We start from the raw sequence: 27,581 nt of genomic DNA, 5'->3' as shown, positions 1-27,581 counted from the left end.
GCTCTCGCTCTACCAATTATGAGACTCCTGTAAGATAAAAGGGCACTGCTACAATTCACATTCTTTGACTCTCTTAACACTCCTGCATTCATGTTATGATCTAACTGATAACCATACCCATTTTTTTTTAATAAGGCTTTCTTTGAGCAAAACCAAGGGCAGAAAACAAAGTAGATGCACCACAATAAAAACTCTGAAACCATTCTCCCTTTTCATTGGTGAGGGAATGTGTCTGAGAGTTTGCTGTTCTGTGTTTATTCAACGCTAGCAGAACAGTCTTGAATAGAACTTGCCAGCTGGAGGTCACGGCACTTCTGTAAGAGGCCGACAGCCCCCATCATCACCACAAAGCAGTCTTTCTGAAATGATGTCTGAAGCCATTCCAGAATTACTGTAATAAAATTTACCATAGATTTGTAGCCTCAGAAACAATAATTTATTGGAAGTCACAGATAAACTACAAGTATTAACAGATAAAGTACAAATATTAGCAAACACTAAATTACATAGGGTGTAATCTGTATATAACGTGTGCAAGAACCTGGACAACCAGGTCAGAGCACTGGATGAGCTATTTACTAGCACCACGTCTCTGCAAATTAGACAGCGTGGTATTTACTGGTTTAAAACTGGCTGGATGCCGTCATGTTCAATATAACATTAAAATAGTTCTACTGGGCCAAGTTCTGCCTCCATTTATATAAAATTTACTAATGCAATCAAGAGTGGAATCTGTCCCTTAATCTTTTTAAAATTAAAAATTCAGTTTAGAGCCTAAGGCCTAATCTTAATTTGACAGAAGATGCTTGTAGTAGATGTTCTCAGGCTCAAGCCCAATATTGACTACATGATTCCAAGTATCTAACCTGTAGAAAAATGATCAACACACATGCAGGAATTTAAACCAGTACTGCTTTCTTCAGAAATCCATTTTTAAATCCAGTTCTTCCTGCCTTTCATCTCCAAGAACTTTATACATTCCAAAGCAGTGTCTTCAATGGATTTTGATGAGCCAGTAAGATTTGCAGCTAAGTAAGGCATAACACCTGATGTCACTTGATTGAAGTAACACACCTGTTTAAACAAAAATAAATTAAACAGAAAAAGCCTATGGATTGCAATAGTTAGCCATTTTTTTGCAGAGCCTAAATGAATATCAAAGTTTTTATAGATGCGAATAGAAACACGTAGTGCTTCTGAAACTGAAGGCAGTAATTGCAAAAAGAGCACACTTTTTTTACAGTACTTTAATAATGATCTCAGTGTCCTCTCTACTGCTAGGTCCTCAAGCATGTGAATGTACACAGCAGTGCAGAAAGAAACATTATGTGTAACCCATTAAATATATGGGCTCTATGAACAAAGCGGTTCCCTGAAAAAAGAATCCCAGCCACTGAGCGCAGCTGTATGTTTTCAGAAATGTCTGTTCTTAAATGAAAAAGTTATAGCCTATATAGTGGAAAAGAACAAAAGAGGAACATTGTCATTGGTCCAGAGATGGGATTCAGATTGCGTAATTTCTGACAGATGAAAGTTAAAGTTAAGTGTTAATCTGACCTCATTCCTTGGACTTTCGCTGTATTCAGCGAAGAGATATGCACACCTTCAATCCTAAAATGCACTTCTAGAATGAATGACTCTCTGGACATGCCTGGCCATCTCCGGTGCTTAGTTCAGATTTAATTTCTAACATTCCACTTTGTGGAATAAAGAGTGTCTTAATAACCACACTGAACTCTGGGGAAACTGACTCATTTTTGTGTTGTATTGCTGTTACTGTTCTAGGCTGTCAGCTCAAATGAGATTATATGCACACGTACTGCTACTGGAAAGGAGACACAGACAAGGTCTGCAGAGCTACTCACCTTACAGAAGCCGTTGTCATTGTAGATCTGGAATCCAGCACAAAGGACTTCACTTCTGCAGTATTCTGGAGAAGGTGGCATAGACGTGAGGGTAACTGACTTTACAGCTACTATGTAGGGTTCGCTGCATGGCAAGGGAAAGAATCAAACACTGCTTCAATCATAGAATCATAGAACCATAGAATTGTCTAGGTTGGAAAAGATACATGTAAATGACTACAGCTATACCAAAGATGTCATTTTCATATGAAGGCCAACAAGCTCCTGTATGTTTCAAGGTATATGTTAAAGGATTCATCTCTCTTGAGCCTTATTAAGTCTTTGCCACAGACTCCAACCAAGATTATTTTTGTGGAAAGCCAAGAACAATCACCCACATAAAACACCCCCTTTATTTATGCTGCTCTCCAGGTCCCGCATTTACAGAATCAGGGCCTAGGAGCAACCCTTACTGGGAGACTTAGAGTGTGGCCTCAGCAAATATAGGCATGCTTCAGTTCCAAGATGGGGGCAGGGGAAAGCAAGCCCAGTACAGAATACTGCCTTTTAGAAGTAATGTTCTGTTAACATGAAGAATTACTGAATATAAGAAAAGAAATTGAGAATAAAGAATAAGATACACCAAATGGTCCCATTCATCCATGTTTCATTATGCAAGAACAAAAGGAAAGCTAATGGAAAAAAAAATAAATAAATCAATGTATATTAAACTGATCAAGGGACTTTTAAAACCAAATTCAACAACAAAATTTACAGATACAATAAATGTGTCACACAGGTTTCAAGAAAGGTGAACCACTTCCTTGAATAAGAAAATCTCCATTTACATTAAATGGGATTACAAAGTCACTTGAAGCAAACAGACAAACAAAAAAACCTCCTAGTTACGTGCTTCAGCACATTGACAGGCCCTCTGGGACACGCTTTTTCCAAATGGCCCGTTTGCAATTCTGGCCGATTTGCCCTCACTGTAGACCACTCCTGAAGAGTCACTATCAAAGAAGCAATACTGGACTACACCACAAATCTGTTACGCTCTGAATTTACTTCATCACACCTTCACATTGCAAAACAAATCAGGTTGTGCAAAAATCAACACACTATATTTTAAATACGATACTAATCTAATTTCTTAAAAAATAAAACATCATCTTTGTCACCCAGCGACAGGTCCAGATAAAGGTCAACAGTAATCAAAACTATGGCTCCAAAGTGCTCACAGTTCAACTTGGAATTGTATACTCACCTTGGCTTACAGGGTTGCCTCTGAGACACAAGAATCACAAAGTCTCTGGGTTTATGGCCAGTCACGGGTGGAGATGTAACGTAATATATTTTCTCATCTTCATTCACAGCCTGGAGGACCTTACAAGTTCTGCAAATACATTTAATACACACATGCAGACCCTGATGTACGCAATAGCGTTTCTTACAAAAAACACAGTACAAACATATATTCTATCCTAACATTAAGTCTATGGTTTTCATGTTCAGGCAGCAAGGAATCCAGAGGAACACAGAATGAAAATTGAGGTTTTCTGCAACGCACCATCTGACACCACCTCCCTGTTCCACAAAACTGTTAAAAAGTGTTTCAAGGTGGTGGAGCAATGTCTTAAAAGCGTATCTTCTGCATGCTGTTGATTCCTGTTTGCATGCTGTATTACTTGCTGAATGACCAGTGTCCATCTGACACACCACAGGAAAGACAGTCAGGAAACATCCATAAAATTTTATTTGAAGTTGTGTTCTACTCTGTTCAGACAGGGCCACCTCGGTAGGACACACTCATTCACTGTCTTGGAAATACTGATCCACTGTCTCTGACTACAAAAAAAAAGTCAGCATTTTCCTCTACATTGGCAGGAATGAATTGATTTAATTTCAGCTTCTACTGCCTCAGCAATAAGCACTGCTAAGCTGGTATTCTATTTTGACCAGTCAATCAGGCTTCATGGGAGTCATAAGAAACCTGAGATTTTCACTGTAGATATGGAAAAATCAACGTAATACTTCTTCAGATTTCATTTGTTAGAAGCCATAAATTCAGCAGAGATTGTAAATTTCCAAATATCCCTAAGCTTCCACTTTCACCTGAAAGATAAAAATCTTTCAGGATAGAATGCTACCTGAAAAAGCTTCTCCTTTAAGAAAGTATTCACCAAATTGATTAGTATTATATCAATTAAATTGTCTCTAGCCATTAGTCTACACCATATAAGGCAAATAAAAAAAACCCCAAATACTTTTTACGTCAATTCTGAAACACACTCCAAGTCAGATACCCTTTATGTTATTTTTCTTAAAATGTGCATTTTGAAGATCCCCATTTCTTGGTTTGTCACTTTGACTGCATGATGAAGCAGAGCATCAGTGTCCCAAACAACACAAACATGGAGCCCACAGCTTTGTACCACTTTTTACAGAGAGCATGCACAATATATTGACCTCAAGTTATATGCAACCCACTCAAACGAACCTTTTCAGCCTGCATTTGTCCAGGCATGAAATTTTGTTCATTTTAGAAACAAGTATTTATAAATCAGATTTAGGAGAAATTAAATTTTATTTTTAAGATAAAAAACCCCAACCCATACTTTGACTAATGAATCTTTAATGTCAACTTTTTATCACAATTTCTTCTTAATTAGGTAGAAAAGTGTCAACATCTCAAAAAATATTTGTATCATAAAAGGTTAGGTGTCAGGAGATTCAAAAATCTTAAAGAAAATGTAAGTTCTTACAAGAAATGTTTGTCCCATTGCTGGCGGAATGTGAAGTCAGACAAAAGGGAGAAAGCTAGATGTGATTGTATCTTCACTTGCATTTCTACTTTGAATGACAACACATCACCCTCCTCATGAGTCCATATTTTTATCTGAAAAAATTGAATAACATATTAAAACCAAAGAATGATTACTATAAATATTTTAAGACTTATAAATGTTACACATTTAGGTCTTAGGCACATTTTCTCAGGAGTACATATGAAACTATATCTGACAGATGAAAGAGGTAAGTATTCCAAGATTAGTTTTACATTAAAATACAGCACAATGTAAAATCAAATACACTGATAGCATAGTGGCATTACACAGTTTTAATTACATCTGGTTAGGGATAGCTTTATTAGCTTGCAAGTGGAGATGAATGAGCCAAAGGTCAGTATGACCTCTTTCTCACACTATGTATATATAGTCTCTAAATACCTTTCACACTGCACATGTCTTAGAAAAATCAGTATTTTTCTTCTGTCAGGACCAAGTAGATGTCATCACTTTTATAAACAAGAGAAGATACACTTAGGAATGAAGGTAAAAGTGTCTTCTTAACCTTGCTACAGAAAGTCTCCTCATAGAGACCTCACTTCACTGACTCCAAAAGCTAATGGGGCAACCTGAGGACCTCAGCCAATTATTTTGTGAATTTGGCATCAGTCATCAGTGACAGGAGACTAGACTTTTTAAACCTGGACAGGTCAGTACCAGTCCAGAATTCTACCACTTTTTTAACCTGGCTCTTGAGCCAGGTCGAGTTACAGAAGTATGGCATAAATATGGAAGAGCAAGAAAAGGTAACATACTATTTATTAGGAAGGAATGGCAGAAACTTCATTAAGGTAGATTTATATAAAGTGTCTAAAGGTGATGGTTACTTAAAGCTTTCCAGAAATTTGAAACTACAGAGCAGAATCCATTGGATGTGGCACTGGTGAGCAGGAGCAAGCTGGAGTGAGGCCACGCTAGATGATACAAACACCCCTGCAGTACGTCTGAGACTTTATCAAAATAAGATAAACCAAGCTACTTCCCTCTCTGCCGCTAGGACTTTGGAACATATCCAGCAATCCTGCACATTGCAGCTTTGGGGAGCTTATCTAGAGACATCCACAGAGGACCAGATTTTTGAAAAAGCGCTTTTCAAGCTTTAAGAGGGATGACTTTGGATGATACACAGATTACCTCCTTGATCCAGCTCTCCAACCTATGCAGTCCAGTGGTAGTTAGTAGAGGTCAACCACTTCAGGTCCCTTTGTCCATGCAAATCAGTCCCGCATTGGCCTATGCTCCCTTCCACTAAAACAACTCAGTATTTCTCGTTCCAAAGTATCTTTTTTTTTCCTCCCCTATTCTTCACTGTGAAGCAGGGCACCTGGAGTTAACAATATACTGAAAAATTATTTCAAAACATAGTTTTTGCCACTTTGTCCCACACTTGCAGTATCTTGTCTTGATTATTTTGGGTCTATATCTAGTTGTAGGCCTGAACCCTAACACAGAGAATTCAAAAGGAATAACCTGCATGTAACAATGTAACATAATCCTTGCAAAACAAGGTCCTGGTATCTTCCATAAACCCTGTATAATGGAAGAAGATGAGCAGAAGAGACTGCTTAGAATTAGTGGACTTCATTGCCAAATTTTAATCTGATAATGCTAATTTGCTTCTCAAATCCTAGAAAGTTTTAACAGATTTTCATTTCCAAGTGATACAAAATTCATGAAGTTCATCATCTCTGTTGCTCTTTTTTGCTACATCAAAAATTAACAATTTTTGGCTATGGAGCATTTGTGCAACAAACAACACAGATTTTGTATATTTTCATATTTTCATGTTTTGGAATAGGAAAAAAAAAAAAACATCATAAACCAGCAAGCATCTTGCTGAAGTAAAGTTTGGGGTAAAACAAAAGGCCTAAGAGTGTCAGAAACCACCTACAGGATGCATGGATTCCTCTAAGGCATAGAACAGAAATCATGTTGTCTTAGGAGTCTTCTAGGCTTGAAAATCACCAAGTCAAGTAGGAGTACAGCTGTTAAAAGACCTCTCTGCAAAGTGAACACTGGCAAAGCTATATTATTACTGTAGGCCTACAAGTCTCATGGTTCCATGTCAGAATTCACAGTGCCACTTTTCTACCTGCCAAAACCATCAATCAACTTGGGGTCATTCTAATTCCAGGCAAAAGGGAACAAATCCTCTGCATGCAGAAAAGCACACGCTGCTTTGCAAAACCTATCTACTAGAATATTTCATCCCAAAATACAGTTCAGTCTAATGTCTTTGTCAGTCTCCTTTCCCAGAATATGACTGCCTTTAGGCAGAGCACTGCTCCTACTACCCGATTCCTACTATTTGTTCGTCCAGCCTCTCCCCAAGAGACCATTTCATGAACACTGAATAGATCTGTTTGAGTGAAGATGCTGCTATGTGTTTCCATCAGAGAAGGCTAAGTAGTTGTTCTGTGCCTGCACCGCTGTATACCCTAAATACAGGGATCAAGACCTGGTACATGAGTGCAGAGAACAGAAGACTGGCAAGATGTGTGTTTGGTGGGCTGCAGTGTGTAAGGTAAGATGATGTAATGCTATGAGCTAGATACAGTTTCCTAAGGGATACCCCCTTGTACTCATGTTTGCAAAAGTGACAAAAGTAAGCATGAAACAGTGACAAATGAACCAAACCAACATTTGCCAAGATGTTAAGTTTCATTAACTGGAGCTGGCACAAAGCCTTCCTTGGAGCTCTGTCTATATCAGCATTTAGGGACTCGAGGAGACACCTAAATTTGACTGGAGGGGTGGTAAAGGTAAAGTCCAAGATAGGTTTCACTCTTGTTTCCTTAGCCAAAGAGCAAATCTAATCCACCTTGTGGGTTAATTTAGAGGTAAGCATACAGCCACACAGGGGAACAAGTGCACTCGCTGCCTACTGCTGACATCCACATTTTGTCAGCAACCTGTCTTGTGCCTGCAAGTACATGCTAAATAAGAAAGAAGACTTACTTATGGAATAAATGGTATACAACAATCCAAGAAGCCTACAATCATAAGTATGATTTGCTATCACTGTTCACTGCATTAATCCTTCCAGAAAAAAAAAAAAAGTAGTGTGCTACCCTGGACCCCTGCCATGTCTTTAAGGAATATCTAATGATTGACAATGGCAGATTATGCAGAAATGTCCAGAACGATGGGAATGTATGGCTACTCTCCATCCATTCACTGCATCCGTGTGATTTGCATCCTACATCCTGCCTGAGATTTTGCTGGATTTCAGATAGCTGCTTCAATTGGATGAAACAGCAGCTAGAAAAAAACTACTCAAGATTTTCCAGCAGATAAGGCAGATCTTACTATCAACACTATTTTCAGATATCCAAACATGGGAGAAAGTTCCAGACTCCAGTAACACTGGAAGGTACCTGGTGGCTTGTTGAGAACCAAAAGTAACATCATGCTATTTAAAATGTCATCCAGAATGTGCATGGGTTTTGGGGTTTTGTATGAAGTAATTTCTTCACAAGATTTGGTGCTGGTTCTATTACAGGTTTCAAGCATTTAGGGTTAAGAAAGAAACTGAGATTGTGGCAGTCCCAGTAGATGCAGAATGGAAGTTTCACATGAATAATAATACAGTCTTAGCAGAGGCTTGAAAACAATGCTTAATGTTTCAGTCCGATTGTTCAAGCTTGCTTTTTCCAGCATACGTGCTGTCATTTAATTGGCACAACAGTATTTACTGAAAGTTATTAACCACTGGAACAACATACACACAGAACTGGCAGATTTGCTGTCACTGGAATTCCTTAAGATTTATATATGCTCTTACTCAAGTAGTTTATTGACTAGATGCAAGAATCAGTAAGTGAAGGTTCACAGCCTGTGACATGCAGGAGGTCAGACTAAAAGATTCTATCAGTCTTTTCTTGTTCCAAAACACCTCTGAATCTACATGCTCTTAAAATAATCACTAACCATATTTCAGAAACCAAACCTTAACAAACATCTCTCGATAGTTTGGAAGACATGCACTGACCAGGTTAAAACTGAGTCTTCCCAGCTAAATTATCTTGCTTCTGGTTTTCTTAACAGCATCTTCCTATCTTTAAACTGGCTTCCACAAGATTCCTTACCGATATTGAGCTTATAACACTGATAAATGAACAGAGAAGTGCTTTGCTTTCAGGCTTTTGTAATTTTTTAATAGAAAAAGGGCAGAAAGATATCCAAAAGGAAAAATGTGCATAGAAGAAGAGCCAAGTGGTCTTATGAGAAGACAAGATACTGAAAAATACGGTATATGAATTGATGCCACCTGCCGACTGGCAGCGTTCACTTGGAACTATCACAAGTTAATGCCTGCAATTTAGAAACATCTCCCATGCTGCAAAGCCAGTAAAGCCAGTGTATTACAGACTGCCGCACACATTTTGCTTATCACAGCGACACGAGAAGCCGTACAGATTGCCAACAGCACTGCCTAAACAAAGACGTGTAAGTTTGGTGTTTTGCTGGAATCAAGTAATTTGGCAAAACCACAGAAGCACATCAGCTGTGGCAAAGAAAACATCTCACAGAAATGAAATATGGATTTATTTGTGTTTTTACACTCTCCCGTGTGTTGCTCAACAAGCTCAACTGATTAGATGCTGCCCTTCTGGGATCCCAAGTGCTATGTGCACCAGTCATTCAGATCATCCTAGAACTCCTCCATGGCACATCCACAGCACTCTGGACAATCAGAGGTTGCTTTGCAATGTTTCAGGGAAACTCTGGGAGTTTTGGTTTTCAGCCCCAGCCACAGTAAAAACAAACATTGCTAAGCCAATGTATTTATTTACAGATGTACAACATTGCTTTTCTCCACCCACCTGTTAGGGTGGAACATAACTAAAGTGGCTATGTAGCTATTCCACAATTATGCACTTACATCATCCAGTGTACTGGTTATTTCCCATCCTGGTTTTGCTGCTAGGTGTGTCAGTGCAGCTATATTGCTGTAACTCACATATGCCTGAAATGTAAGATACATTTCTGAAAATGAAGCGGTAAAGGTACATTGCACTGAACATTGCAGAAATGAGATGCTCTTTTTCTATCATTACCCCTCAATCGTAAACGTTTATTTTCCCATAAGTGTTTTCCTTCCAGAAAACACAGCCCAGCAGTTTCCCAATTAAATACTTTCAATAGCTAGATTATGTGCTCACATGGCTGTTGGCAAAACAACACTAATTAAACAACAACAGAATGCTACTTTGGGCTTCTCCAATTATAAAGCAGTGCAGAAAAACCATGACCACCAGAGAGGTAATACAGGTAACCTCCCAGACCACTAAATTAATGGTTTTGTCCATCTTCCTCCTAAGTAATTAAAATCTACTAGAAAATTAACCTCTTCATTGCTATCAAGCAGTGGTCTATCTTGGCAATTGCTTTAAACAGCAGGCTCAGAGCAGAGAAAATGTAAATACATCCATTATTTATGCTTGACTACAGTGGATGGAATTCTCATTTAACCACTGTATAAAAAGAATACAGCCTTAGAGACTTTAATGATAGGTTTTAATTTAATATTAAATAAATCTTAAGTAAGCAATTTTTATCATTGTGTGCCTATTTATATTTATTGTTTTAAAGAAAAGAAGTGCTGCTTCAAACAGTGGAGATGCCACTGTTAACAGCAAATCACTTCCTGCATTACAGTTCTCAATTATTACTTTTTCCTGTAATGGAAAAGACCCGGTAAAATTTCTGGGAGCCACTGAGATCTTAAATGCAATGAAAATTTAACCACAAAATTTTGACACCGAAACAACGTTTAGGATGTCTATAAATCCACCTAAACTCAGGTTCATCACTATTCATTTCATGACACAGGCACAGTCTACAGCCTAGCACATCCAGGCCAGAAACACATACCACTTGTTTTAGAGTATCTACAAATGAACATAAGTTTTCACATCTCTTTCCCATAGAAACAAAGTTTACACTATTTCACTGTTCATCTGTCTGTTGGTATTGCCATATCTCTCCCCCCGCTTTTAGCATTTACTAAATAGTATCCTCACAGCAGTTTTTGAGACAGTCAGTGGCTGGATAAAGGAAAAAAAATACCCAAACTAATTCCTCTGCAGATTTCAGCTCTTTAAAAGCTGGGGACACTGGGATGTAAATCTACAGGAGACCTTACAGCTTGGATGCTTAAGGGGCCACTTGTTAAAATAGTCTATCTTAAAGACATTTTTTATGTTTTGTATGAAACTTACACTTAAATCAATCATCTACTCTCTTTTTTCAGAAGAAAAAAAAAGTTCATCCTATTACACATTTATTCATTCTTCCATGACTACCATAATGCTTAAGTACAGAAGGTCCTCTTTGGAAACTGATATGACCTGTACAACTGTTTTACACACCCAGAAAGTGTACAAATACACCATTTTATGCAAGTAGACAATAAGACACAATCTACAGATTACCTGGTTGCTTGTCTCCCAGGAATCAGAAGGTTTGTCTTCCTTAGCAGACAGCATGCATTTTCTAAAACAAAATTCAAAAGAAAAATAGCATGAATTGGTTCTTTACACTTTCTTCTATATATGCTGAAATAATCACTTCTGTAGGCTTACGTGTCTTCTAAATACTTTACAGGTATTTTATCAATTTTGGGTAGTAAGACAAGTTTGCAATAACTCCTTTTTCTTCCCAGGAAAGACAGGGAAACAAAAGAACCTATAGAACAAAGAATTTTTGAGACAAGTAGCCTCTAATAATTTCAATGCAACTCAGGCAAAATTATTTGGAAAGTTAAGCAACATAACAGTTATGTTTGAGATTTCAACCACTTAACAAATGATCACTTTTTCAGAGGATACATTAAAAAATTAAGTTTTCAAAGTCAAGTTCTCATTGTAACCCAACTATACCTGGCCAGTCGAATTCTCCTTCGGGCAATAGCTCCATGGTATCGCCTCATACCATCCTTTATAAAAGGTAAACAGGACAGTAACACATCTGATTATTTTAGGACACCCTCTAAAAAAAAGACAACTAAAACCTACTTCTTACAGATGGACAAACACCAGAGATGTACTACAAATAAAAAATTGCAGCCTGCACATTGGATTTTCCCCAGATTAACCCGAGTCAGTGATTCACTTTTGATTTGACAATGTTCCCTTAACTTTGCAAAAACAATCCAATAAAACATCCCTTGCCTGTTTTGTAGAGTACTGCCATACCAACTGTCACTTTCAGCCAAATGACCACTTAAAGTTTAAACTACCTTGGGCACATACTAATTTTCCCAGATTTGATTGCATGTCCTGAAGGAATGGGCGTACATGTTCTTATCTTGATGCTTAGCTTGTGGATGCCCCTCTAGGCAGGTTTGTAAGGGAAGCACTGTTTTTCCTGACAGAAGGTAAGCTGCTATGGCTTTTTTTACTTGTTTCTTTGTTTTTAAGAGGAAGGGTCGTTTTTCCTCTTGGAACAGTCTGTAATGGGCAGTAGTGAACCTTACTGCCTCACCTAGTATATAGGACACCTTGATTTATTCTTCCAGTTGCCATCCTATAAAATGTTAAGTTCACTGATGTTAATGTCTATCTGTGCTGGCTCTATAAAAATCTCTAATTGGAGCAGTAAAGTTAAGGACAGGTGATATCACAGCAAATAATTCAACAATAGTATTCAAACTGCTCTGAATGCTTCATGCATCACTTTCAGGGAAACATATGCCGAGATCTCCATGTCAAAGGAACCAGAAAGCCCACCCATGTGATGGGATTTGATTCCTACACACTCCTTTATTAACTCTATTTCTCATCTTCATTAAGGGTTTAGAAAAAATAACTTTATTCACTAAACAGTTAGGAGTTTTAGTTAGGTTTTTGCTGTCTGGGCAGCTTCTACAGTCAGTGGAGATTGCACAAGACAGATACAGACAGGTGCCAAAAATGTGCATAAAGAACATTCTTCTTCCCTGTCCATCAACTAACTACATAATTTGTAATGATGACTAGCCCCACTACACCTCTTAGTTTTGGATGACTGAAGTTGACAACGACAAATCTCTTACTCAAAGGCAAACATTTCATTTAGAGGTTTTCTCTTCTGCATGGCCCTGTTTAGTCCTTGCTTTCCCACCAAGGTTATATGGCTGTGTGACATGCAGTGTGCCGGGTTGGACCACATAATCTCATATATGCATTCATCCTACTCCTGAGGATGAGAGCTGACCTTTGTAGTAGGTTTGATTCTGGGGAAGGTGAGCAGCTCTCCTTTGTCATTTACAGTGTTAAAAATGAGAAACGCGCTGTTAATATGCCGTGCTTGGTCCTTGATCCATTCTTCACAGTTATAAGCCTCAACACGAACACCAACCTCCACACTGAAATAAAAGTTTAAATTAGTTACTGAACTACCACAAGTGCTGCAGAGGCAGCTCTGAGACACACTAAAAAGGGCTGCTGTACACTATTCTGTGCACAGGAAGCCTGACTCAAATACCTTCTGTAGCACACAAAATAAATTACTCAGTCTGGACAGACACATTTCAGAAACAAAAGGTGGCACTAGATAAATAGCATTAATAAGAAGAGCAAAAATTGAGATAAGCAGCAATATATGAACTCCAGTAAGCATACTATGAGAAAAGACAGCAAAAGTGAACAGGATGATATTCATTTGACATTCAGCAGAAGCATCGTACGAAGGTAATTCATGCTCTGCTAGCATTCTGCAGGGACCGAATACACCTACGAAGAAAACAGCCACAGAAAAGCAATGCCAGGATAACATTTGTCTTGTGTACAGAATTTGGAGGAGGAATTACTTTAGCTTCTGCCTTCTTATGGCTTGTCTTACTACACCTCTTGAAACTTCTGAACACACCCTCCCGCTCTAGGTAGGGGCCACACTGATGGAACAGGGCTCCACATAAGTTGTGTTACAACCCCTGGCATAGCCAGAGGGTCTGCTGGCCCAAAGTGCCATCCCTGTAGATGGGGAAACAGCCTAGCAGAGAGGTGCTATCCCTTTGCAAAAGGTCAGGAGAGTCAATTCTCTGGAGGCAAGCACAACAGTAGCGCTAAAAATGCAGAGGAGATAGTGCATGCATAGGAAAGAGGAAGCGAGAGTAACCATTAGCAGGCAGGATCTGTGCATGACTGGTCAACAGCCACACTGCTGAATTCCAGGAGCAGGTGTTCAGTGTGCCAAAATCTGTTTCATGTATGCAGTGACTATATACGCAACTAAAGATAAAATTTCAGCATGGGCTGTAGCCATTTACTCCAAACTGCAGCTGACAAAGCCTCACCCCTGCGTACACCCAAACAAACACTGGGAAGAAATAAACAAAACAAAGCATCAATTTTTCCAGTAACCAGCAATAAACAGAACCCAGATCTGTCAAGAGATACCAAGACAGGAAGATTCTAGCAGCAAGCTGAAGCATTCTGAAGAACCAAAGCTGTGGGACCAACTCATCCTTGAAAATCCCTGAATTTCAGAGTGATATTTATGTTGTGAGTTTGCAGGATTGGGATTTGGTTACAAATGATCTTTAAACTGAAAGTCAGAGAATAAATTTTTTAAAACTTTCACTGAGAAAAGTTAAAAGCAGCACATATAGATGGATAGATATATCCCTCAAAGCTCCAGCTGAAAAAGAATTCATTCAATACCACAAGTCCTACTGACAGCTGAAACCTGAAACACTCAGTTAGACTGGTGCTGGAGAGGTCAAGGTAGATAAGCAGATACGGAGCTTTACCTGTTCTGAAATGTATTGTTCACAATTGCATTGAAGGCAAGGCGGTCACCCACGACAGATGGTCCCCAGAATTTAAACATATTAACGGATTTCAAGATGGGATATGAACGACAAAGGCGGCTGAAAAAGAAAGCAAGAGAGACAGAGAGCAAACCATACAGTCACGTTAAAGAACCTCCTTTGTTAGGTTTGAAGTGGGTAGTGATTAGAGCAACAAGGTTTGCACAACCTAGAAGATCACTACATTACACTAATTTATTCCATAACCCACTGAAATACAGCTAACATGTTCAGCTCCAAGAGCACGTAATTCAAGCTTCAAACATAATAATACCACTTATGTCATGCTGCTTCGTTTTCAACACACTTTACAAACACCGACTAATTAATTCTCACGGCTTGATATTACTTCTTTTGGAGCCGGACCATGAATCCCTTACCTGCAGAGTAACCACTTACTTCACAGAATAATTTCTATATGACTGCATAAGGAGTAGGATATTGTTCAGTACGTAAAAATGCCAGATCATAAAGCCTTTAAACAAAAGAAACCTGAGCAGAAAGACTGAGCACCAGAAACAGCGTTCAAGCAAAGCAATGTCAATCTATCTGTTCTTTTTAATATCAATACTTTTTTGCTTGTTTGTCAGATGTTTTTGGCTGGCATTATATGAAATAAGAACAAAAACCTACTCATATAACTGTCAAATGTATAGCTATTTTTTTTGTTGGGTTTTTTGTGTTGTTTTTTTTTTTTTTTAATTTACTGGTTTACTAAATTACGTGCAGTTTGCTATTGATGCTGAGCTGGGAAACGCATCTTTGCACATACAAAGAGGTAGAAAGATGTTGAACTGATCAATTACCAGTTCAGAAACAGAAATTTTGGCTAAATTGCAAAAGCTGAGGGCACGGTAGTGTATTACAAACACATAAGTCATAGTAATTCAGTTCCTTTTACCCTTCCAATTGCATAGTGCATCCACTCACTTGTCTTTTCTTATTTCAGACCTGATCCTGCACTGTGTTCAATCGCATGTAGTCAGGTTCAGCTGGATTGTCCTACTGGATCTCTTTGAACTGCTTGTGCAATAGGCTGTAGCCACTCTAGTAAAACTTAGCTGGTCTAGTACAGAAGATTGTCTTTGCCAGGCGAGTACCCTCTCTGTGAGCGTACCAGCAAAGCTGCCCTCTGGACAAGTGCAGTGGACAAACAGATACACACCTGATCAAACCCAGCTACACTGCTACTGGAAGAGGTTTGCAATACTGTGTCATCTACACTAGGGAATTCCAACAACCCACCACTTTTCTGACCTTCACAGACATTCCAGAAAAAAATCTGCAGTACAGATACAGCTTAAGGTTTTGTGGTGTTGAGGTCTAGTGTGCAAGGTCTCTGGAGTGAGCAAAAATTAGATTTCTTCTGCAGTTCTAAATGTAGTCAAAGCCTCACTCTTGTCTGGGATTTCTGTGCATCACATGAATAGGGAACAATACGCAATAATGACATTTATTTTTAGATTTTGAAAAAACATGCTCTATCCTCACGCATGTGTGCAAAACTCAATAAGAATCCGCTATGCACATCTGAGAATAGATGTTTCATTGTGTGGTTTTTAAATTTGAAAATACAACTTTGTAGTGTTCCTAGCTTCTAACTCAACTGCACTCTGCAAACTAATGTACCACTATTGTTAAATGTACACAATTATCTGTAGCTAATTAATTGACTGGTACATCTTTTCAATAGACTAATACAGTCAAACAACCTTGTAATTTCATTAAGAATAATTTGCTTTTCTAATTTAAAATGCTAAAAGGTGATCTTATTTCCAATGTTCACTGTAAAGATGCAAACATAGTATTACTGAAAGCAAGGGAGGGATGAACCACAAATTTGGCCTAAATATTCCATATTTTCTGGAAAACTATGCTCTGAATGCTTTTCCTGCAAGTGTAAGGGAAAAAAAAGGACAGATCTGGTTCAAACAAATATTACTAATATTCAAATGGCTTTATTGCTATCTGCAAGATTTCCACTTACTGTCCAGCCAAAAATGTGGAGGGAGGGAGAGAAGGAGCGTGAGTAACCTTTAAAATGCCCTTAGAAATTTATTTTTCATGGGTGAGCCCTCCTCTTCCGTTCCTCCATCAGAGTTTGTGCGCATAGCAACTCTTAGCTGGCACCTTCAAAGGCCAGGCCTAATTGTGAGTGGCCTCACAAAAGGTCTGTAGTGATACTAGCTATTTCTCAAGCATAAACTACAAAATCTCTGTTTTCAACAAGCCTCTGTCACCAGCTATTATTCCTGAAATTTTCAACATGACAAATCATGTCTGACATTCATTATTTCAAAGAAAATCTTTTCATCACATGGTTTCCTGATTTTTTGCTTCTCTTTTTAAACCTAAATGTGACACTCGCTAGGTAAAATTTATCAAATGAAAACAGGTAAATATTTTGGGTCATATTATGGCAAAAACCTGAAACAGTCCCTTTGAAGTCAATGAAATTACACACTGGGGTAAGGTCAGTGCATTTTAAAGTTACTAAAGCAAGTTGTTTACCCAACCACTACAGAAAATCTGTTGTTATCAGTCCAACTACTGGCTACAAATCAAAACTACATGAATAATAAATGGGGAAGTCATTTAATTATTAAAGTTAAAAAGCAAAAACATATCTAACATCCCTGCAGTGAATTAGGTCACTTGGTATGCGAGGAGAATTCAAACTGAAACTCAAGTGTTGCTTACAAAAGAAGCTTTGTATGAAGTCCAAGAAAAAGGAGGGAGAAAAACAACGGTTTGATTTCAGGGGAAGAGAAATTAAATGATTTTATGTCTAGGCCATACTGACTAGCAATAGTAGGCAGTGACACAAAAATACCTCACATGTGTTACCTGAAGATGTCAGAGCCCTTTAAACTGCTAAAAATATTACAACCCTTAGGATATGGGACTCAGAGAGACTGAAAGGTTAAGAGACTTGTTGAAGGTTATGCATCCATTCTGTGTGCACACCAACAAAACAGAACCTATTTCTTTTGATTCTTCCTCTCTGACTTATTCTTTCTTCTGGCATAACGATCTACAGGCTAATATTTAGAAGGCTGTTCATTTTTGGGTATCATTTGATACAGGGTCAGTATCAGTTTTATCCTGACTTAACAACTAACTCTGCTTTTAAAACACTGTACCAACCACATGGAGGCCAAGCTTCTATTCCTACTTCCAATGCTGACTTTCTGCAGAGATTCTCAGGAGGATAACATAGCCTCTTTTGCCTTAGGGTCTGTATGTGTAACAAAAGAAGAATAATATTTGACTCCCACAGTGGTGTGGCATGCTGTGGGAACTGTACCACATAAATAGTTCAAAGGCCTCCTGCGATCTGAGGAGTAAGAAAAGTCACTAAGATTTGGGTCTGCATTTTTCACAAAAATAAATCTCTGTGAAACCTTAATACTAAAATCACATCCATTTAGAATCCTATGCAAAGGCCATATGTAGAAAAGTACCTTGCTGAAATACTTGCCACTGTCTCCATCCAAGCCATGATCTGGCCACCAAATGTGTTTCCATGATGGTTTGCATGAGGAGGCTGGACAAGCTCAATACTCTGTACATGAGTAAGATCAGTTGAAACTGCACCTTCCTCTTCAAATGAATCTAAAACACAGCAGCAATGTATTGATGAAGTATTTCAGCTAGTAACTTTGTTAGCCAAGAAGAAAATACCACCAGTTACTGAAATGTGCAATTTGCTTCAGACACAACGGAAAGAAGAAAAAAAGAAAGACACAGAAGACCTCTGTTCTTTGCAAGGGAAGCAAGAGGCTGAATATTTGCTCTGTTCTTCCAAGAGATGTAAGAGGTGAGGGATGGGGCACCCTGCAGTCTATCAGAGCACAGTGATCTTTCCCAGCCCTCACTATATCCTTCAAAGAAGCTGTGTCAGAAGCAGTTACTGTGAAAGCTGGCAAGCAGTGAATGCAGGCAGCCAACTGCCTCAGCATGTGCTTGTTATTATTCATGGTTGCTATGCATCATCTCTAACAGATGTTGTCAGAGCAGTTTATCACTTACTCCAATGCTGTTCATAGACTTTGACCACCATGTATGATGACACATGTGCAAATGTGTCTAATTAAGGTAACAATATAACATGACTATTTCATAACCTATTACAAATCTTGGGATTACCAGAGACAATATACCAACACACGAAAGAGAGAAATATGGATGGGAAGCAGTAACTACCTTCATCTGAGCATTTCCAATTTCACTTCCAAATCTTTAGCCATACATCCTCACACTAAGCTTTGTTTTTTCACTTATATTTTGCAAGAACAGATTTAGGCATGAGATGACATAAGTAATTTTAAAAGTGCGTATCTATGCTAGGTGCTACTTAACCCTAATTGTACTTTTGACTATTGCCATAATTAACTAACTTTATGATTATATAAATGTGCGGACACATTTGACTAACTTGCACTTTGGACCTACTTAAGTTGTTGCGTAAGATCCACTCAGAAGACAAACTTCACTTTCTGAATATGATTTATGCCTATTTTGCTACCTGGCGGCCTTTACACCCAATATTTTCTTCTCTTTTTCCCCTACTTTGCTTGTTCTGCCTCCTTAAGGAGGTGAATTAGCACTAACAATGCTAAGATCTTCCAAGGAAGTTATCAGGCAAGGCAGTGGAAACCAAAATCATCAACCTCTGATTTGTCTTTCATGGTATTAAGCTGTCTCCTATGAGACAGTTACCATGAAGATAAATAACTTGTTTGCTTGTAGCAAACAAGTCTCTTCAGTTCTACACAGTCCTATTAGATTGTTAAGACTAGAATTTTTATTTACACAGCAAATTTTGAGCACAATTGTCTTTAAGAACAGAGGTGACTATTAGAACCAGAGACAAACCTGTTTCTTGGCTCAATTTTTCTAATTTGGTCATGAGGAGTAAAATTTTTTTTTAGTTGTTTTGACCTCCACGGAATGAATTTTCTCCTGTTTGTTGGGATCTCATGGCATAAATATAGTTCTTAGTGCTTTCTTGCAAAGACACAGCCGGAAGCCTGTGTGCATTTTATCCTTCTGTCTGCATTACAACTAGTGTCATAGGACTTTATTATCATATTGCAAAGTTCTTTGTGAACTGTTAAACCTTACACATATAACCTACAAGAAGATCTGCATGTCAGATCTACTTCTTAATGCACACTTGGCCTTCAATCCTGCATTTTTAAATCTGGAATTTGTAAGAGACAAAGAAATGACCAAAGAAATTGACCCTGCTCTGGCAGGGGGGTTGAACTAGATGATCTCCAGAGGTCCGTTCCAACCCTGACCATTCTGTGATTCTGTGAAATACCACTCTATTAGAATAACTGTCTTACAAACCCTCACACTGGCACACGCTTTTCTACGTGACACCACAACCTCAAAGAGCTCTACTCAGATGTTCTGTCTGCTTTTTTCCTCCCTTCCAGCTGCCCATAAGTCATTTGTTCCATCTTCTATGCTGACCACAGTAATCACCTTCCTTATTACTCTCCTGCATTAGGTTCTGAAAGACCTGTTCATAGCCCAGTCGGATCCTTCTTCTCTCAATAGCCAGGGTGTGCTCCAGGTGGTCTTCTGCAGAAAGAAGTTTTACAGGTTCCAATTCAATCTATGCAAATGAAAAAAAAAAACCATAACAAAGTGCACTTTGAACTTAAAATGGCATCAGCATTTTCTACAACCTTTTGCTATCAACTGTCCAAGATGGGACAAAGAGAAAAAGAGAGGGAGGAAAAGAGGGGGAGGAAAAGAGGGGGAGGAAAAGAGGGGGAGGAAAAGAGGGGGAGGAAAAGAGGGGGAGGAAAAGAGGGGGAGGAAAAGAGGGGGAGGAAAAGAGGGGGAGGAAAAGAGGGGGAGGAAAAGAGGGGGAGGAAAAGAGGGGGAGGAAAATGAAAAAGAAAAAAATAAAAAGGAAAAAAGAAAAGAAAAAAGATCTTAATATGAAGGTTTGAGTATTAATACTTTTGTATCGGAAGAATAACCCAGTCACACTGATCAGTGGTGCAGTCTATGGGAAAATGTACCCCAGCACCTACTTCCACTCACAACACAAATAGCCCACTCCCTCTTTCACAATTCACTCCATACTCATGTAGTCTGTTCCACCTATCTGAGGAACTGTTTTCAAAGAAGCATTGGTTTTCTGAGGTGGAGAAGAAATACATGAACATGCAGGACTTGGTGCAGCTTCAGACCCTACACATTTATGCCCAAAATGCTACTTCCACCCAGACACACATCCTTCTCTTACCAAGATCAGACTGTCTTCTCCCTTAAGTGCAAATTCCCATGTATGTCAGGTCAAAGACAAACTGAATCCAAACCTCTACAGGCTTAAGAAAATTATTACATTTAGATGAATGCTGCAGAGGTGCCACTGAACAGTCATTTGTGTGATTTGTCTACAAGGTCTAGCCTCAGAAACCTTAAAATAAGGCACAAGCACTGCAACGCAGACAAATTCAACATTTCATGCCCTGTAGTGGTGCTGCTAATGTTTCTCAGTATTTGAGTCTTCACTCCAACTCTCTTGCAGCTTCCTTGCCTCCTTTCTGGCCCTTCTCAAGAGCTTCCTGGCTTTTTCCAGATGCTCAGTTAAAAGATTAAGATGATGAGTGCATACCGTTGCTCTCTGCACAAGTTTAGCAACAGTTGTTCAGAAAAATGGATTTGAAAAAAATGTTCTTTAATTTTGTCTTAAAAATAATCTTAGTTAATCATCACCCAATTTAATCCTGAATTAACCTCCCTGGAAATTTGGGCAAAAGGTAAATGGGTTGATGCCATGGATATTATATCAAACCAATAATAAACAATCCTTACTTTATACTATTTTAGTGCTTTCAGGTTAACCGATTTAGTCATTAACCTTTCAGACACAAGCTGGGCTTTAGCTTTGGTAAAACTGTTCCAATCTGTTTCTTCTGCAAATTGCAATATATGATTGCAGAAGAGAAAGCATAAATGACTGGATATATTAATTGCTCGTGGGATCATTGCTCTCTGACAATCTGCAGTGGATGTTAAAAAGGCAGATGCACTGTCATAACACATTCAACGAGACAGGAAAGTCAGATATATGACTCCAGTCACTCACGTTCAAGAAAGTAGAATACTACATACAAAGGGAGTTCATTAAGAGGATCTGAGGAATATTTGGTCTTATATGAAAACTTTAAAAGCACCCTGCCTGTTTGGCACAGCAATGTGAAGACCAAATAGCACCGTGAGTGATTTCTAAATACCTCCGGGGAGCCAAACACTGGGGAGAAGATACAACATTGGCATGAAAACTAATTAACATAAACGGCAAAGAATTAATTTAGATTGGAGGCTAGCTTAGATACAATGTCTTCTATCTTAATGGTGATGTCTGAACAACCACCTCAAAAGAAGGAGTGAAGGATAAAGAAACCCTGTCCCCAAAACCCTTGCAAGGTTGCAACATGTATGTAGGTCAGTTTCTGAAAAGGAGAAAAACCGTGCAGAGTCACAGGGATCTCTCTTCCAGTGCTTGCCTCTGTCAATATTGCAGCCCTTACAAAGACACCAGTTCTATTATGAGCAAATGCACAAGAGAAAGTGGAAACAATAAAAAAAGCCCAACAGCTTCAGAGCAGAGATGTGGAAAAATCTCCATATAGTGTGGACTTCATGACATTTTCCCATTACTGATTGGAATGAACAGGTATGAACATTTTCCTGTGTTCACAACCACAAAAGTTGGGTTCTTTCACAGAAACTCAGTCCAAGTAACTTCAAACATAGAAGAAAACAGAAATAATACCTTTCCAGCACCAACTGGTTTGGCTACATATGTTGCATATGCCACACTCACAATTTTTTCAACATTAGTCAAAACATCCTGTACTGTAACCTTGATGCCAACCTACAAGGAAGGAGATAAAAAAGGTATTTACATCATCGTCAGTTGAAATGAGACAAAATTAATCACGTTCAATCTCTTAAACCTAGAAGAAAAAAGGTAAAAAAACCTGCTCTGCTATCACTGATCATCTCTGAACACATAAGAACATCACAATATTCTCTGAGCTCTGAAAAGCTCTTAAGTACAACTGTGTATGTATGTTTAGCATCACTTGTAGGGTAAAATAAAAAATAGTAAAGACACTTAGATTTAGTTTTATGGATATCTCTTTCCATTTACTTGTGTGCTATTTGGAGTTCCCATTTGAATCTTTCTAAGATCTGTATGAACAAAAAAGCCTGTATAAATGTATAAAACACAATGAAACACTTAAAGGTGAAACACTTTATTTGATCCTGTGAGACACACCTGACATGCATCAAAGATTCTGATTTTTTTATATTTTTAGAACCTTTTGGAATACATTCTCTGTGAGATGCATCCCTTCCATTAATATTAACGAAAACTGGACTTGGGCACAACGTAGAGAAAAGTACCCTTAAGGTTCAATTCTGATTTCAAGCAAGTGATTGGGCAATGCACTGCATACTTGTTATAACATAAAGGGTAAGAACGCCTGAGATAAATACTTCTGTATCAGAAGCTTCAAAAATATTTAGAACTCCACCTATTCAGTCGATCTTAGCTCTGATCCAAAGAGGTCAAATAGCTTTGGACTGGACCAGCACCACCTATCCCATTCTGTCCATTACACCTGCCAAAGATTTTAAGTCTTCAGGGTCCATTTTTACAGGAAACATGTAATTACAATAGTCATTATGAAACCACAGTTTCATTAGGCGGTGGTATTGTTTACATATCTGCACAAAGTTCCTTCTGAAACAAATAGACCCACGATGCATTCCTCTACTCCTCCCACCTCTCTTCTCTGTTCTTCAAACATCTCTAGAAATACGAGCGATGATGTCTTACCTCCATGCTGGTTTTGAACGCTCTGTTCACCTTTGCTTTGATGGTAATAATTTGTCCAACCCTATTAAAAAGAATAACACCTTACAGTATATAATCATGCAGCTTAATAAGGATGTGAAACTGCCTCTCTAGGTATTCCTAATAGTAGTGGAGAAAAACTCATTAATCAGTCTGTGTCTTCCATATGTACTGAAAATGCACTGAAACAGGTTTAGCACCGTTATTCATCAGACAAAATTCATTCATGCTCAATAACGATTTTAGTTGCTCAGAAAACTGCATAAGCTTAGTACTAGCATTCCTTCTCACTGCTGATGTCTGTATGATGTCAGGTGTGCTCCAGGCCCCAGGTCCCTCAAGAAATTTTGGCCGAGATTCTGCTTTTTTTCAAAGGCACATCTTTCTGTGAGTTACACTAAATCACTGGGTGTATCTAGCTGCAAAAACACACAAGTTATACTCCATGTGCACTCTCTAGCATACAGACACATGCACATGAGGAAATAATCCCAGGACAAAAAGTGCTCTTTTGACATCCTTGAAGGATAGACACTGCTGCAGCATGTCCCTTCTGTTCTAGCAGCATACCTCTGACCAACTACTCTTCCCCATTTACCTACACAGAATACCTAAACAGAATCGTATCTTCATAGAATCAAATTTAAACGAGAAAGTAATTTCTTTCCTTCTGGAATTTCTAAAGTACCTGTTACATGTCAATAACAAGAGTAACCCTTGTTTTCAAACCCCTAATATCCTAACTCAAGGCAATGCTGAAAGGGTGGACAGAAGGGAGCTTCCCCTGAAGTTCTCTTATTGAGCAGAGCAGTAAAAGGACATGATGCACATGGTAAGCCAGAGACACAGCCAAAATAACTGTGCATCAGGCCACTGCTTTCAGGGAATTTAGACTGACTTAAAACTGCTAAAGATCAGTCCCAGAGTAGGCAAAGTGCTGCTAGCTACATCCAGGACTGCAAAATGTAACTCAGACCACTTCAGTACCTATGAAACAGACATTTACAGCTAAGGATTCAGCACAGTTATGACCTCAGTTTATGGAAAAAAAAAAAAACAAAAAAAAAACCTTATAATTTTTTCTTAATTTAAGGAACAGGGTTTTGACATTTAAAGGTAAGGCTCTTAATTTGCTTTTCTCAATGCCAAAACTTCCAAAGAATTGTTACTAAACACTAGAATGGGGAGTAGGAATCCTGCTCCTTTACAGTACCAGACAGGAACAACTAACCGCACAGAAAGTTTCTCTTTCTTTCTCTCATCCAAGAACACAAGTGGTAGCCTTCGAGTAGGCAGGGGGAGAAAAGGAAAAATGGCTAACGGAAAGAATTAAGGCCATCTGCAGATATGCAGCCCTCGTTACCTTTTGAAGAACACATTCAGAAAGAGTTTTTCCCACCATTCATTGCAGAGAAAAAGCACGATCACTAACATAATAGTTCTAAACTGCACAGCTCGTTCACAAAAAGGAGAGTGTGTTCAGAACAACAACAACATTTATGTTCAAGCTTGAAAAAGAAGTTAATGTTACAGTCCTGTAAAAAGGCTTTAGAAAGCTCATAGACAGAACTCATTCAAGTATCCTGAAACACCTCTGAAGACTCTGTCTCTGTCACAAAACTCCCAAGATGATTACAGTAACACAACAGTGAAGGTAATGACATGGTGAAAAAAGACAGGATATATTCATTAGGTATGTTCAATCAGAGTTTGACACATACTGATACTGAGTATGAGGCTTTCCTTAAAAGATGGAGAGTTCAGAGTCTCCACACATGCTTGCAGAGGATGTCCTGGTCCCTGCTGAGAACATTATGATGCCAGATTGTCCATGAGGTCCCAGTGGGGACTGCAGAGGTCTTTACCTCAGGCTTACTGGCAGGGCACTGTTTTCCTGTAGAAAGATTGTTTATTTCACCTTTGTCAGTGACACCTCCCTGGTGACCTCTCTTCCTTTGTGCAAGAACATTGCCTAAGAGAGGCTGAGTTAAGTCTGGGTCTGTCCGCCTTTGAGGAAACTGCAAGATGGGAACAACAGAATAAAGCTGGACATGATCTCACTCAGCCTGAGGCAGCAGTCCCACAATAAGGTGGGTTTGGACTTCACAGACATTAGATTCCCTGTCTGACTGACATCGCCCTTGGTGCTCCAAGCAGTCCATGCAGCTGGACTCACATTTCATTGTAGAAAAGCGTAGTCCTCTGGGGTCCACAATCATATCAGAAAACAAAGATGTCAGAACTGAGATGGCCACACACTGTGATAGGGAAATGTATTTTCATATACTTTCGGGAGCTGTTTCAAAATGAAGTGTTTGCCACTGTATCATGTATTCTGGCTTTGGACAAACTGATTTATTTAAGCCAAAAGAGCTGATCAGCTTGGGCATTTAATTAGGTATGTAAGGGCAGGAGTCACAGAACACCACACTTTCACTTGTAACTGGTAGAAAGCTTTTGGAATACATCAGAATGAACTGAATATGATTCACATATGGAGTCCTAACACAATTTAAATAAATGTAATTTAAAATCAGATGTTCTTACTACCACTGAAATGCTGTATATTAAAAGACAATGAAGAGGGATTTATTTGTTATCATGGCACAAAACTGAGTTTTGCAATATACAGATTTCTGGAAATCTCTGTTTCAATATCAGCTGAAAAGAAATGTGCACAGAAGATTTAATCCTTACAGAACATTTGGCAACCTGAGTTAGGCAAATGAAACCTTACAGCAGGTAACTTACAAAACATTTTTTTAATTTACTAGAGTGAGATATAAGAGCACTCTTATTTATGCAAGATGTTTGTATAATCAACCAGATCTGGCAAAAATTAGGAAATTACACAGTAAGCTACAAACAGGATGTTAGGGATGACCTGAGGCTGAAAAATAATTACTGAAACCACTTCACAGTTGCTACACTTGTACCCTAAATTCCTGTTAAAAAATGAAATATTGGCATCACAAGTGGAAGGACAACTAGAAACAGAAACAAATTTGGAAGGAAAAGTATTTTCAGTATATTTTAGAAGCTCTGTTCTGCTCTCAGAAACAAGAGAGAAAATTCCTCTTAAGCTACTGAAGCCTGAAATATTATGCCTGAAAGAAAAATGTTACCCTGACTTTATTTGGAGGACTCTGATTAGTTTTCACAGACAGGATTTTTTCCTAAGGACAAAATTAAAAACACAGAACAATTACAGGCAGGACAAACACTTTAGAACTAATTTGGTAAAACAGACCAAGAAATTCTCTTGAGTTCTAGATCCAGTCTGACCATATTCACTTTTCTTGTTACTGGTCTAGTTTTCATCCTCATAGCCGCTACTCTAAAAATCTGCTGTTCAGAAGTGTGCGTAGATGCTTATTTCACACTTGTGTAATGCAAGCAATTTTAAATTGACATCGGCTTTATATCTGATAGCCAATGTTGCTTGGTTCACAGTCAGGACAAATGCATGTGCATTGGTCTATGTAACCAGGTCCATCTCATCTAAGCACTCATTAATTTCCAGATTGCAAAGTGTAAAAACACACAAAACCAGAGTAATGGCTTTAATTTTCTGTAAAGATACGGTTTAGGAATAAATGTGCTATTTCCTATTACAGTCTGTTCTATCCCTTGGAAAACTATGAAAAACAGTTAAAACAAAAATTAAGTCCTGTATTATCTTGTAGACTTACTGAATAGTCTGTGATCACAAATGCAAAACATCTCTGTTTTGTTAGATGAACACATTTTTTTTAAAAGAGCTGAAAGAAATAGATGGTAAGAAATAAACCAAAAGAGCACTTGCAACAACAAAAAAAAATCATACAGTAAGTGTTATAGGTATGTATTCCTTATTTAACAGAGATAAGTAATGGCCCGCAGCATTCACTTTAACTAGAGCCAAAGATCACTGGGCCATCAGTTTCTCACCTGGCATCTAGGTTGCCAAGTCAGAGAAACTACGGTTTATTTTTGACCTGTGATATTGATCTGTTTTCTAGGTGGGTCAGGCTATCACAGATAGAAAAGAGCAATTTTGAGACTTAACCCTCTGTCTCTGGGGAGTTCATCGGCCTGCTATCTCAGATTTTATAATGCCCCAGTTTATCTCTGCCAAATAAGAATCTCTAGAATGAAAACATTTGACCGTTGGTTTTGTACCTGGCAGCCTCTTCAAACTGTATGTCATCCAT

At 38.5% G+C, this 27,581-nt stretch overlaps 1 protein-coding gene across 1 annotated transcript; it reads right to left on the bottom strand.

Moving 5' to 3' along the window:
* Window positions 1–933: 933 nt before the first annotated feature.
* On the bottom strand, window positions 934–27,581 carry ACOT12 (acyl-CoA thioesterase 12). Its single transcript, XM_009886889.1, has 14 exons — window positions 27,550–27,581; window positions 23,371–23,431; window positions 22,297–22,398; window positions 19,986–20,118; window positions 17,954–18,104; window positions 14,430–14,549; window positions 12,893–13,043; window positions 11,578–11,633; window positions 11,131–11,191; window positions 9,579–9,662; window positions 4,610–4,743; window positions 3,112–3,240; window positions 1,866–1,989; window positions 934–1,074 (listed from the first exon to the last, which is right to left on the bottom strand). The coding sequence occupies exons 1-14, from the start codon at window positions 27,579–27,581 to the stop codon at window positions 934–936; spliced, it is 1,479 nt and encodes a 492-aa protein (XP_009885191.1).

This window comes from Charadrius vociferus, unplaced genomic scaffold (assembly GCF_000708025.1).
Source record: "Charadrius vociferus isolate BGI_N301 unplaced genomic scaffold, ASM70802v2 scaffold244, whole genome shotgun sequence".
NCBI classification, from domain to species: domain Eukaryota; kingdom Metazoa; phylum Chordata; class Aves; order Charadriiformes; family Charadriidae; genus Charadrius; species Charadrius vociferus.
This window is presented reverse-complemented; position numbering and strand designations above follow the sequence as displayed.

Bases quoted from the DNA above. Each gene is read 5' to 3' on its own strand.
- ACOT12 (XM_009886889.1), bottom strand. From the start codon at position 27,581: ATGGATGACATACAGTTTGAAGAGGCTGCCAG. The intron at 22,399-23,370 runs GTAAGACATCAT...CCTTCCTTGTAG, and splicing joins CGTTCAAAACCAGCATGGAG to GTTGGCATCAAGGTTACAGT. The intron at 13,044-14,429 runs GTAAAGCTCCGT...CTTTTATTTCAG, and splicing joins AACAATACATTTCAGAACAG to TGTGGAGGTTGGTGTTCGTG.